At 38.4% G+C, this 13,087-nt stretch overlaps 1 protein-coding gene across 12 annotated transcripts in view; it reads right to left on the reverse strand.

Moving 5' to 3' along the window:
* The window catches only part of UIMC1 (ubiquitin interaction motif containing 1), a 175,207-nt gene that overhangs the window by 107,736 nt on the left and 54,384 nt on the right, over positions 1-13,087 (reverse strand). For all 12 annotated transcript variants that reach the window (XM_036281865.1, XM_036281860.1, XM_036281867.1 and 9 more), the window contains one exon: positions 6,563-6,647. In XM_036281865.1, coding sequence (XP_036137758.1) covers positions 6,563-6,647 — 85 coding nt within the window. The remainder of the gene's footprint in view (positions 1-6,562; positions 6,648-13,087) is intronic.

The raw sequence follows: 13,087 nt of genomic DNA on the forward strand, positions 1-13,087 counted from the left end.
GATAAATTCTTTCGTTATTAAACAATGAATGGGTCACCAATCAGCTCAAGAAAGAAATAAAAAAACTTCCTAGAAACTAATGAAAATGAAAATGAACACATTTTGGTTTGGCTCAGCGGCTGGAGCATCAGCCTGCAGACCAGAGAATCCTGGGTTTGGTTCCCGCTAGGGGCACATACCAAAAACAAAAAATAAAAAACACACAACACAAAATCTATGGGACACAGCGAAAGCAGTCCTGAGACAGAAGTTCATAGCAATACAGGCCTATCTCAAGAAACAAGACAAATTTCTAATAGACTATCTAACCCTACAACTTAGAGATTTAGAAAGAGAACAAAAAGAAAATGCAGAGTTAGTAGAAGGAAGGAAATAATAAAGATCAGAACAGAAATAAACAACATAGAGACTATAAAAACAATACAAAAAAAATCAATGAAATCAAGAACTGGTTCCTTGAAAAGACAAACAAGATTGACAAACCTTTAGCAAGGCTCACCAAGAAACAAAAAGAAAGGACCCAAATTAATAAAATAAGAAACAAAAGAGGAAATAACAACCAACACCACAGAAATACAAAGAATTGTAAGAAATACTATGAACAATTGTATGCCAATAAATTCGACAACCAAGGTAAAATGGACAATTTCCTAGAATGATGCAGTCTTCCAACACTCAACTGGGAAGAATAAGAAAACCCGAACAGACGAATAACAACTAAGGAAATAGAAGCAGTAATCAATAAACTCTCAGCAAACAAAAGATCTGATCCAAAAAGATTAACAGGGGAGTTTTACCATACATTCAAAGAAGAACTAACACCTATTCTCCTCAATCTCTTCCCAAAAATTCAAGAGGAAGGAAGACTTCCAAGCCATTTATATGAGGCCATCACAACCCTAATCCCAAAACCAGACAGACACTGCATAAAGAGAAAATTACAGGCCAATGAACATAGATACCAAAATCCTCAACAAAATTTTAACAAATCAGATCTAGCAATACATTAAAAAAATTATGCACCATGACCAAGGGTGATTTATCCCAGGGATGCAAGGCTGCTAAATACTCAGAAATCGATAAATGAGGTATACCACATAGACAAAATGAAAGATAAAAATCATATGATCATATCTATAGACACTAAAAAAGCATTTGACAAAATCCAGCACCCATTCTTGATAAAAACTCTCAGCAAAGTGGGAATAGAAGGATCATACCTCAATATAATAAAGGCCATATATGACACACTTACAGCCAACATCATACTCAATAAGCAAAAATTAAAACCATTTCCCTTAAGAACAGGAAGAAGACAGGGATGCCCACTGTCACCACTCTTATTCAACATAGTACTGGAAGTCTTAGCCACAGCAATAAGACAAGAAAAAATAAAAGGCACCCAAATCGGAAAGAGGGAAGTGAAACTGTCATTGTTCACAGATGACATGATATTGTACATAGTAAACCCTAACCACACCATCAAAAAGCTACTAGATTTAATAAATGAATTCAACAAAGCAACAGGATACAAAATCAACATCCAAAAATCATTGGCATTTTTATACACCAATTATGAACACTCAGAAAGAGAAACTGAAAAAAGATCCCATTTACCATTGCAACAAAATAATTAAGATACCTAGGAATAATCTTCATCAAAGAAGTAAAGGATCTGTTCACAGCAAACTACAGGACATTGAAAAAAGAAATAGAGGACGATATAAAAAAGTGGAAGCACATACCATGTTCATGGATTGAAAGAATTAACATCATTAAAATATCCATACTACCCAAAACAACCTATAGATTCGATGCAATCCCCATTAATATACCAACGACATATTTCACAGATCTAGAACAAATACTCCAAAAGTTTATGTAGAACCAAAACAGACCCCAAATAGGCACAGCAATCTTGAAAAAGAACAAAGTTGGAGGGATCACAATTCCAGATATCAGGGTACACTACCAAAGCCACTGAAATTAAAATAGTCTGGTACTGGCACAAGAACAAGCATAGAGATCAATGGAACAGAACAGAGAACCTGGAAATCAATCCAAGACATTATGCTCAACTACTAATATTTGATAAACGTAGCAAGAACACAGAATGGAGTAAAGACAGTTTCTATAATAAATGGTGTTGGGAAAATTGGACAGCTACATGAATTAGACCACCAATTTCAGCCATACAAGAATAAACTCAAAATGGATAAAAGACTTAAATGTCACTTGTGAAACCATAAAAGTCCTAGAAGAAAATGTAAGCAGCAAAATCTCAGATATCACACACAGCAGAATTTTTACCAATATATCGCCTAGGGTAAGAGAAACAAAGGAAAAAAATTAATAAACAAGACTAGACCAAACTAAAAAGTTTCTGCACAGCAAAAGAAAGCAATTGTCAAAATGGAAAGGAACCCACTATATGGGAAACCATAACTGCCAACGATACATCAGATAAGGGGTTAATTTCCAAATTATATAGAGTACTAATACAACTCAACAAAAGGAAGACAAAGAACCCAATTAAAAAATGGGCAGGGGACCTAAAGAGACACCCCTCCAAATAGGACATACTAATGGCCAAGAGACATATGAAAAAATGTTCAACGTCACTAATCATCAGAGAGATGCAAATTAAAACGACTATGAGATATACCTCACACCTGCCAGAATGGCGGCCATCAACAAATCATCAATCAAGTGCTCGCGAGGGTATAGAGAAAAGGGGACTCTAGTGAACTGCTGGTGGGAATGCAAGACTGGTGCAGCCACTATGGAAAACAATATGGTGTTTCCTCAAAAAATTAAAAATTGAATTGGCATTTGATCCAGTGATCCCACTTCTTGGAATATATCCAAAGAAGCCTGAAACACCAATCAGGAAGAATATATGCACCCCTATGTTCATAGCAGCACTATTTACAATTGCTAAGATCTGGAAATAGCCCAAGTGTCCATCAACAGATGAGTAGATAACAAAGCTGTGGTACATATACACCATGGAACACTATGCAGCTTTAAGAAAGAAAGATCTGCCCTGGCCGGTTTGGCTCAGCGGTTGGAGCGTCGGCCTGCGGTCCTGAGAGACCCGGGTTCGGTTCCCGCTAAGGGCGCGTACCTCGGTTGCAGTTTGTCCCCGGCCCTGGTCGGTTGTGCGGGTGGCAACCACTCGATGTGTCCCTTCACGTCGATGTTTCTCTCTCTCTCTCTGTTCCTCTCTCCTTCCCACTCTACCTGAACAAAAAATGGAAAAATGTCCTCGGGTGAGGATAAAAATAAATAAATAAATAAAAGAAAGAAAGATCTCTTATCCTTAGAGACTACATGGAGGGACCTGGAGAGTATTACGCTAAGCAAAATAAGCCAATCAGAGAAAGACAAATACCACATGATCTCACTTTGTGAAATATAATGAACAGAAAAAGCTGATGAACAAAACAGACCCAGAGATATAGAAAGGAGTATGGTTCAGACTGACAAACTTCAGAGGAGGGGGGCTGGGGGGGAAAAGATGAGATAAACCAAAGAACTTATATGCATGTATGCATAACCAATGGACACAGACAACAATGCTTGGGGCAGGGAGGGGGGAGATAAGCAGGAGGGTGTCTGGGGGGGGGGGGATGAGAAACATCAGTAACAAAAATTAATTAATTAATTAAAAAATTAAAAAGTAACTATTATTGATCATCTGAAGTCTGAAAATAACTTAGAACAGTCAATAGATCTAACCATCATAATAGCCAACTCTAGATGTAATTGAGTGATTTAACAACAAAGAACTATTTATGATGAATTTTACAAGGCCGAGAAATAAAACTTAAATCACTGAAACACAAATTAACTGAAAAAAAGCCTCGTTTATCTTCAATTATCTAACAATTTCAACTAGTTATCTCATTTTTAGAAAAGTTCACTGAAATATTTCAACATTTCACATGACATTAAAATGAAAAATATAATTATTAACCCCTGTGCCCCAGTCCAACCAGCTGGTTCCAGTCAGAGGAACTGTTCCTTAACCCACCCGCTCCACCCTGCACTCCTGACAACATGGCGCTACAAGCTGACCAGAACAGAACGAGCTGCTTCAGCGCTCACGAAGCTCTGACCCTTGCAGTCCTGGGGGCTGAGAGTGGATGCAGTTCTGGTGTTGGCCTGCTTTGCACTAAGTGTGTAAATTCACAAAGATCAATGGATAACAACAGAAAATGTTACTGAAACAGTGGGAAACATTAATTTTGCACAGGAAGCTTTGGGAGATGGCAAATGCTGTTTACTATAGTCTCCCTGAGGTTGGGACAAAATTGAACATGTTAAGTGTGAAACCTGCTAGTGAATTCTATTCTCCTCTATCAAGAGAAGTAACTGAAATTAATGAAGCTCTGGAAGAAAATCCAGGACTTGTCAACAAATTTTGTCATGAAGATGGTTGGCTGACCAAGATGACATTGAATAACCCTTCAGACTTAGATGAACTAAAGAGCCCTTAACCTGGGGACAGTCATGTAGGACCAAGCCCTTATCCAGGAAATAGTGTCTGAATTGAGTTTAATTGTAGGACACCCAGCCTGGCCAGTGTGGTTCATTGATTGAGCATTAACCCATGCTCCAAAAGGTCACCAGTTCGAGTCTTGGTCAGGGCACATGCCCAGGTTGTGGGCCCAATCCCCAGTGGGGGGGCATGCAAGAGGCTGTCAATTGATGTTTCTATCTCTCTTTCTCCCTTCCTCTCTGTCTAAAAATCAATAAAAAATTATATATATTTTTTTAATTATAGGACACCCAGTTTGTGTCTGCCAGAGTCAGAGAACTGCTTGGTGTGGGGAGAAAACACTACAACCCTGATGACCAGAGTGAAGTGTTGGGAGTAGAGGAGAAACACAAAAAAAAGCTTTTCCCTTACAATTTTACTAAGTGACTTTCTAAGTGAGTGGTATTATCTGCATTTTATTGATAATGACAAAGAGGTAGGCTGAAAGCAGTGAGGTCCACACCATAAGGATTGAAGCAAGAACTCAAATCCAAGTGTGCGTAACTAAGACTGAAGGTCACATTTTTAATTTTAATACTCTGCCTCTAATAAGTCAACTGTATAAGCTATAGGTAATTTTTTTAAAGAATAGTTTATTACCAGGCTGGTGTGTGGCTTAGTGGATTGAGCATTGTCCCACGGACTGAGAGGTCCAGGTTCAATTCTCGGTCAGGGTACATGTCTGGGTTTTGGGCTCAATCCCCAATAGGGGGTGTGCAGGAGGCAGCCAATCAACGTTTCTCATATCAATGTTTTTATCTCTCTCTCCCTTCCTCTCTCTCTAAAGAAATCAATAAAAACATTTAAAAAATAAATAAAATGCATTAAAAATAATACTTTATTGATATTTAGAGAGGAAGGGAGAGAAAGAGAAATACTGATGTGATAGTGCAAGATGGATCAGCCCATTACAGGGGATTGAGCCCTCAACCCATGCATATGTCTTTGACTGAGAGTTGAACCAGTAACCTTTTGGTACATGGGATGACACCCAACCATCTGAGCCACCAGGCCAGGGCAACTCTTAAAAATTTTAATGGAATCCAGAATAAACAAAAAACATATACATCCTTATTCAGAGAAATCCTAATGAAGAAACTAGTGTCAACTCTACTATGGCAGGCAGTTAGACAGACATGAGCAGAGAGCAAGAATGATGGACCAGGTACAGGGCAGGATGGACCAGGTACCTAGCAACCAGCAAAACTAGGGAAACAAGCATCTCTTCCCCAGGGTAATCTTTTCTCCCCTAGCATATCAGTGGCCATGTGGTTTAGATCTCCTGACCTTTCATATTGCTGATCATGGGATTCGGATCCTTCCCTGACCTTTCCCCCGCTGGCATGTTGCTATTCATGTGGGTTAGACCCCCTTAGACGAGGAACAAACAAGAGGGCCGGAGAATAGCAGAACCCAGGACAATGAGGTTCTGACCTCATCAAATACACCTAGGCCTCAGTTGTATTTCAGCTACCGGCCAAGAAAAGCAGCAAAACCAGATATGACGTCAGGGCTAGCTGCATTGACTGATGACAGCCTGCCTTGGCACCAGACCAGAACCTTGAAAGAACACACCTGGAAAGCTGATGAATATACTATTGAGATGCTCTCCTGGGACCTCCCCTAAAATTCCCCCACCCTTAAAAGCCTTTGCTCTCTCTCCCAGAAGCGAGCCTGTGCCTTTCCCCTCTCCCCCTCTACTTCCCCTCAGGTGGGTTTTCCTTGCCTCTCTCTTTCTCCTAAGCTCCAAGGGCCCTTCTTTTGCCTCAGTAACTTCTTTCCTGAGCCAATTTCTTCTACCATTCACTTCTTCTACCTCTGTGACTTTCTAAATAAACTTTCTCATATAGTTTGGGTCTTAGCTCTGAATTATTTCTTAGCCAGAACTGAAGTACCAAGGCTGCTGTACCAAGGTCTGGTCTGACCTCATGGGTCTAACACCTGGTGCCATTCTCACAACCACCAACACTATGATTTATAATTTCTAAACCATTCTCAACACAAAAAATAAAAACATACGTGCAATTTTTCTTTTGCCCAAACACTTTGCTCTATTCGACTGTTTTGTCTTCATTTTCTGCAATCCATTCTCCTCCTTTGGTTCCTGTTGCAAAACAAGAAAAATGATCAGGATGACTACCATTAAAAATAGCACTCTTTCGCCCTGGCTGGTCTGGCTCAGCGGTTAGAGCGTCAATCCGGGTTTGGTTCCCTGCTAAAGGCACGTACCTTGGTTGCAGTTTGTCCTGCAACCCCTAGTTGGGGTCGTGTGGGTGGCAACGACTCGATGTGACATCGATGTTTCTCTCTCTCTTCCTCCTTCTCTCCCTCCTGTTCTGTCTGAAGAGAAATGAAAAAAAAAAAAAATTTCCTCCAGTGAGGATTAAAAAAAAATATATATATAGCACTCTTTTAATCTCCTCTAAAACTAAGAGGCCACCGAGCCTCTGACGAATCAGTAGTTGTAAACATTCACGGAAAACATCAGTAAAAGATCCTTACAGTACTGCCCTGGCTGGGTGGCTCAGCTGGCTGGAGCACTGTTCCATACACCAAATGGGTTCGATTCCTGATCAGGGCACAGGTTCAATCCCTGGGTGGGGTGTGTACAGGAGGCAATCAATAATAATAAATGTTTCTCTTTCACATTGATGTTTCTCTCTCTCTCTCCACACCCCTTCCTCTCTAAAATCAATTTTTAAAAAAGATCCTAGCCCCAGCCAGTTTGCTAAGTGGTTAGAGCACTGGCCTATGGACCAAAGGGTCACGGGTTCAATTCCCTATCAGGGGCACATATCTGGGCTGGAGGTTCGATCCCCGGCTCTGGTTGGGGTCATGTGGGAAGCAACCAATCAGTGTCTTTCTCATCAATATTTCTCTCTCCCCCTCCTTTCCACTCTATCTAAAAATCAATGGAAAAACATCCTCAAGTGAGGATTAACAAAAAAAATTTTTTTAATAAAAATTTAAAAAGACCCTTTACATACCAAAAAATGTAGATCTGGAACCAATAAATATCATAAAAGTTAAATATATATATGTTGACATTATTATCTGTCATACACATTGTTACGTAAAAACTGGACCATCTGCAAAATAACAGTAAGCATGCACAAATGTTCAGAAAAAGCTTGACTGAAAATTTAAAATCAATAGTAATGTTTTAACTCAGTGCCTATTTATTTTTTTCAATCAGTACTTCAAAGAGCAAGAGAAAAACAACTTGGGGAAAGTATGCAACATATATGTCAGATAAAGGGCTAATACTCCTTATATAGTCATACACTACATAAAGACATTTCAGTCAACAACGTACTGTATATACATTACGGTAGTATCATAAGATTATAACAAAGCTGAAAAATTCCTATCACTGAGTGACAGCATAGCCACTGCAACATCACACACAACATATTACATGTTTGTGGTGATGTTGATATAAACAAATCTACTGTGCTGCCAGTCATAAAAGCATAGTACACACAATTGTGTATAGTACATAATACTTGATAATAATAATAAATGACTATGTTACTGGTTTATGTATTTACTATACTTTTTATTGTTTACAGTATGCCATGTTATACCAGCAGTAACCTCAGACATCTTTACCATATCTCTCTTGATTTTCTCTTATGCTTGATGAACCTTGTATTGTTTTATACAGCAACATGCTGTGCAAGTTTGTAGCCTAGGAGCAATAGGCTATACCATATAGCCTGGATGAGTAACCATCTAGGTTTGTGTAAGTACACTCTATCATGATCACAAAACAATGAAATCTCCTAACAATGCATTTCTCAGAATGTGTTAATTCCATAAATATATATAAAGAGCTCTTCAATAAAAAGACCAATATTTAACCTCTCCCCATAGGAAAAGACATAAGACACTTCATAGAAAAACATACACAAGGGGTTCATAAGTATATGGGAAGATGCTCAACTTCACTTTGGAAATGCAAATCAAAACAATTACATAGATACTATTTTTTTTTTTAACTATACTAAGTAAAAATGAAAATGTTTTATGAAACACTTACTATGGGGAAACAGGTACTCTCATATCACTGATGGGATAAAATGGATGCAATATTCTAGTTTAGAGGACAAATTGGCAATAACCTCTAAAACCATAAATATACACACTCTTTGTCCAGCAACATACTTCTAAGAATTTATCCTACAGATATGCTTACATATTAGCATAAAGATGTATACACAAGAATGTTCAGAGTAGAATGTTTTGTTATTATAAAAGACTGTAAACAACCTCGATCAATACTACTCAAAGTATGATCTACAGGTGACAATCAGCACACTGCTTGTTACTAGTCTGCAACAAAATAAGCATAGAAATTGAGAATAAGCATTTAGAAACTTTTACAGCAATGTGACATTGCTACAACATCCATGCAGGATAAGAGGACTTCCACAGTGAAAGATGCAGACTAGTTATTTGCAAAAGCACCAAATTATAATATGTGATATTTTAAAGTTAGTTACTTATTAAAATCCAAAGTATATAAATATCTTAGAAAACATGGACATTTATTTATAACTTATATTAACTATAATTTTATTTTTTAATCAAGCCTATTTTTTAAAATTATACTTTAATACTATCAGCTAAATAAGAAAAGTAAAGTTCATATTATTTATTTTTAATCTTAATTTACAGATTTCAAACAAGCTTCACTGGACTTTTTTTTTTTTTTTTTTTATCCTCACCCGAGGACATTTTTCCATTTTTTGTTCAGATAGAGCAGGAGGGAGAGAGAGGAAGAGAGAGAGAGAGAAACATCGATGTGAAGGGACACATCGAGTGGCTGCCACCCGCACGACCAACCAGGGCCGGGGACAAACTGCAACTGAGGTACGTGCCCTTAGTGGGAACCGAACCCGGGTCTCTCTGTACCGCAGGCCAACGCTCCAACCGCTGAGCCAAACTGGCAAGGGCGTTCACTGGACTTTTGTCATCAAGAATAGACAAATCTTTCTGATCTAGCAGTACCAATAAAAGAAATAATGATTCAAGTAATTGTGAAGAAGTAAAGGGCAAAAGTTTCATTCTAGTTTTTCTGAGAAGAATAATCCTTCACATAATGAGTGCAGTTTTAAACCCACAATGGAGCCCTGGCCGGTTTGGCTCAGCAGTTAGAGCGTCAGCCTGCGGTCCACAGAGACCCGGGTTCGGTTCCCGCTAAGGGCATGTACCTTGGCTGCAGTTTGTCCCCGGCCCTCGTTGGGTCGTGTGGGTGGCGGCCACTCGATGTGTCCCTTTCACATCGATGTTTCTCTCTCTTCCTCTCTCTCCTTCCCGCTCTATCTGAGTAAAAAATGGAAAAATGTCCTCGGGTGAGGATAAAAAAAAATTAAAAAAAAAATAAACCCACAATGGATGGTGTAGTATAACAATTGGAGTGTCTTATTTCTAAATACATACTAAGAAAACTATGAAAACTTAAACATTTATATAGAAAATAAAGTTAAGTTCAAAATCAAAAAAATTCTAAGAGAGTATTAAATTAATAAGCTCACACAGCCCTGGTCGGTGTTGCTCAGGGGTTAGAGCATTGGCCAACACACAGAAGGATCGCAGGTTCAATTCCGGGTCAAGGGCATGTACCTGGATTGTAGGTTTGATGTCTGGCCCCAGTCAGGGTGCGTGCAGGAAGCAACTAATCGATGTGTCTCTCTCACATCAATGTTTCTCTGTCTCTCCCTCTTTCCCCCTCCCCCCCTCCCTTCTACTCTCTCTTAAAATCAATGGAAAAAATATCCTTGAGTGAGGATTAACAAAAATAATAAAACAAATAAGCTCCACAGATGCTTAATATTTCATATATAAATATTAGTACTTTGTAGATTTCTTATAAATACTGGATTTGTTAAGACCAAAAAAGCTATATAGAATTGTCAAGAAATTAGTTCAAGAGGATAACACTGTCTACTTGGAAATGACAGGTGAGTATGAGGTAGCAAAGAAGGTAGCTCAAGTACCATATTCCAATGACAACACAGCTTAACATATTCAGAGAGCAGATCATGATATGAAAGACATTAATAAACAAGTAAAGCTAGCAATATACTTTTCATTGCAACTTCATGGCAACATAGTAATATTTTTAGGAAATGTGTGATGAGCTTGATGGCAGAAAAATCCTTTCAGCTTTATTTTGGACAAACATTAAGTTCTGAACTGTTTCCACTCATCTGAATAAAAATTTTAAATACCACAATCTTATTAAATTAAGATTGATTTCACTACTTTGAATTTTATCTTTTTAAAAACATAAGCTTTAGCCCTGGTTGGTGTGGCTCAGTTGGTCGAAATGTCCCGGGCACCAGAAGGTCATAGGTGAAATTCCCAGTCAGGGCACATACATAAGCTGTGGGTTAGATCCCCGGAAGGAGCGCCTTCAAGAGGCAATCAAGCAATGATGGTTCTCTCTCACATCGATGTTTCTCTCTATCCATTCCTCCCTCTCTTAAAAAAAAAAACTTAAGTTTTAGATATACAATATCCCCTGTGATCCTAACATTGTTATTAACCCTAACTAGAATAGTAAATTAGACAAGAAAAAAGCTCGTTTGTCAAAATAATAACTTTAAATACTGATATACATAGTGTTCACTGAAAAGATGTGTATAGATGTTTAATATAGGGTTCACTATATCACACATAACTTGAAACCCCATTGTGCTGAGCACCTGAGGAAGTTTTTCAATCAACTGACAACCCAAAACTCATCAAGAAACCTCGACTGCTAGCCTCCAGGCAAAAAGCTAGAGGATAACAGTACCTTTCCTGGGCTAGCAACTTTAACCAGGAAAGTAAGACTTGACAGTGGTGTTTAACGTGGGTCCTCCCTCGCTCATCTAAACACAGGAGAGGGAGCCACAAACAGCAGTACACCAACACCCAAGGGAAAACTTGACAGGCTCCAAAGCTCACAGTGATAGCCAAAATGGTGAAACACAGAAACAAAAGCCGAATGAAAGAGCAAGAGACCTCCACCGAAGATGAGATCAATGTGGAGCAATTAGGCATGTTAACAGAGCTAGAATTCACAGCCATGATCTTGAGGAAGCTGAACAGCATGAGTAAGGACATAGAGACACTGAAAATAAGCCAATTGGAAATTAAAAACCATCAAGAAGAGATAAAAAATGACATATCAGAAATGAAAAACACATTGGAAGGTTTAAAAAGCAGAGTAGAGGAAGCGGAGGACCGGATCAGTGAATTAGAAGATAGGGCAGAAAAAATCAACCAATCAGAAAAACAAAAGGAAAAAACTATTAAAAAACAGGAAGACAGCTTAAGAGAACTGTGGGACAACTAGAAATGTAATAATATTCGCATCATAGCAGTCCCCGAAGAAGAAGAAAATGAGCAAGAGATAGAGAATATATTCAAAAAAATAGTGACAGAAAACTTCCCTAATTTGGTGAAGGAAGAAGGCATTCAAGTTCAAGAAGCACAGAGAGTCCCAAGTAAGAAGAACCCAAACAGGCCCACACCAAGACACATAGTAATTAAAATGCCAAAAATTAAAGACAAAGAGAGAATCCTAAAAGCAGCAAGAGATAAGCAACAGGTTACCTACAAAGGAAACCACATAAGGCTCTCAGCTGACTTGTCACAAGAAACACTTCAGGCCAGAAGGGAATGGCACGAAGTAATCAAAGTCATGAAAAACAAGAATCTGAATCCAAGACTACTCTACCCAACAAGGCTATCATTCAAAATAGAAGGTCAAATAAAGAGCTTCCCAGACAAAAAAAGGCTAAGGGAATACATTAGCACCAACGGGCACTGCAAGAAATGTTAAAAGGACTGCTGTAATTAGCAGTAAAAATGGGAAAAAAAATAGAACCACACTAAACAAAAATGGCAATAAATAAGTACATATCAATAATCATCTTAAATGTAAATGCATTGAATGCTCCCATAAAAAGACACAGAGTAGCTGACTGGATAATAAAGCATGACTCATCTATATGTTGTTTACAAGAGACCCACCTCACAACAAAAGACTCACATAGGTTGAAAGTGAAGGGATGGAAAAAATTTTCCAAGCAAATGGAAAGCAAAAAAAAAGCTGGGGTAGCAATTCTCATATCTGATAAAACAGATTTCAAAATGAAGACCATAACTAGAGACAAAGACGGCCACTACATAATATTGAAAGGATCTATCCAACAGGAAGATATAACCTTGATAAACATATATGGACCCAACACAGGAGCACCAAAATATATTAAAAATCTTCTGGAGGACTTCCAAGGAGAAATCGACAACAATACAATCATAGCAGGGGACTTCAACACCCCGTTGACAGCACTGGATAGATCCCGTAGGCAAAAAATTAGCAAGGAAACAGAGACTCTAAATGAAGCACTAGACCAAATGGATTTAATAATATCTACAGAGAATTACACCCCAAAACTACAGAATACACATTCTTCTCAAGTACACATGGGACATTCTCAAAGATAGACCACATGATAGGACACAAACTAAATCTCTACAAGTTCA

Source organism: Molossus molossus, unplaced genomic scaffold (genome assembly GCF_014108415.1).
Source record: "Molossus molossus isolate mMolMol1 unplaced genomic scaffold, mMolMol1.p scaffold_m16_p_4, whole genome shotgun sequence".
In the NCBI taxonomy this organism is placed as follows: domain Eukaryota; kingdom Metazoa; phylum Chordata; class Mammalia; order Chiroptera; family Molossidae; genus Molossus; species Molossus molossus.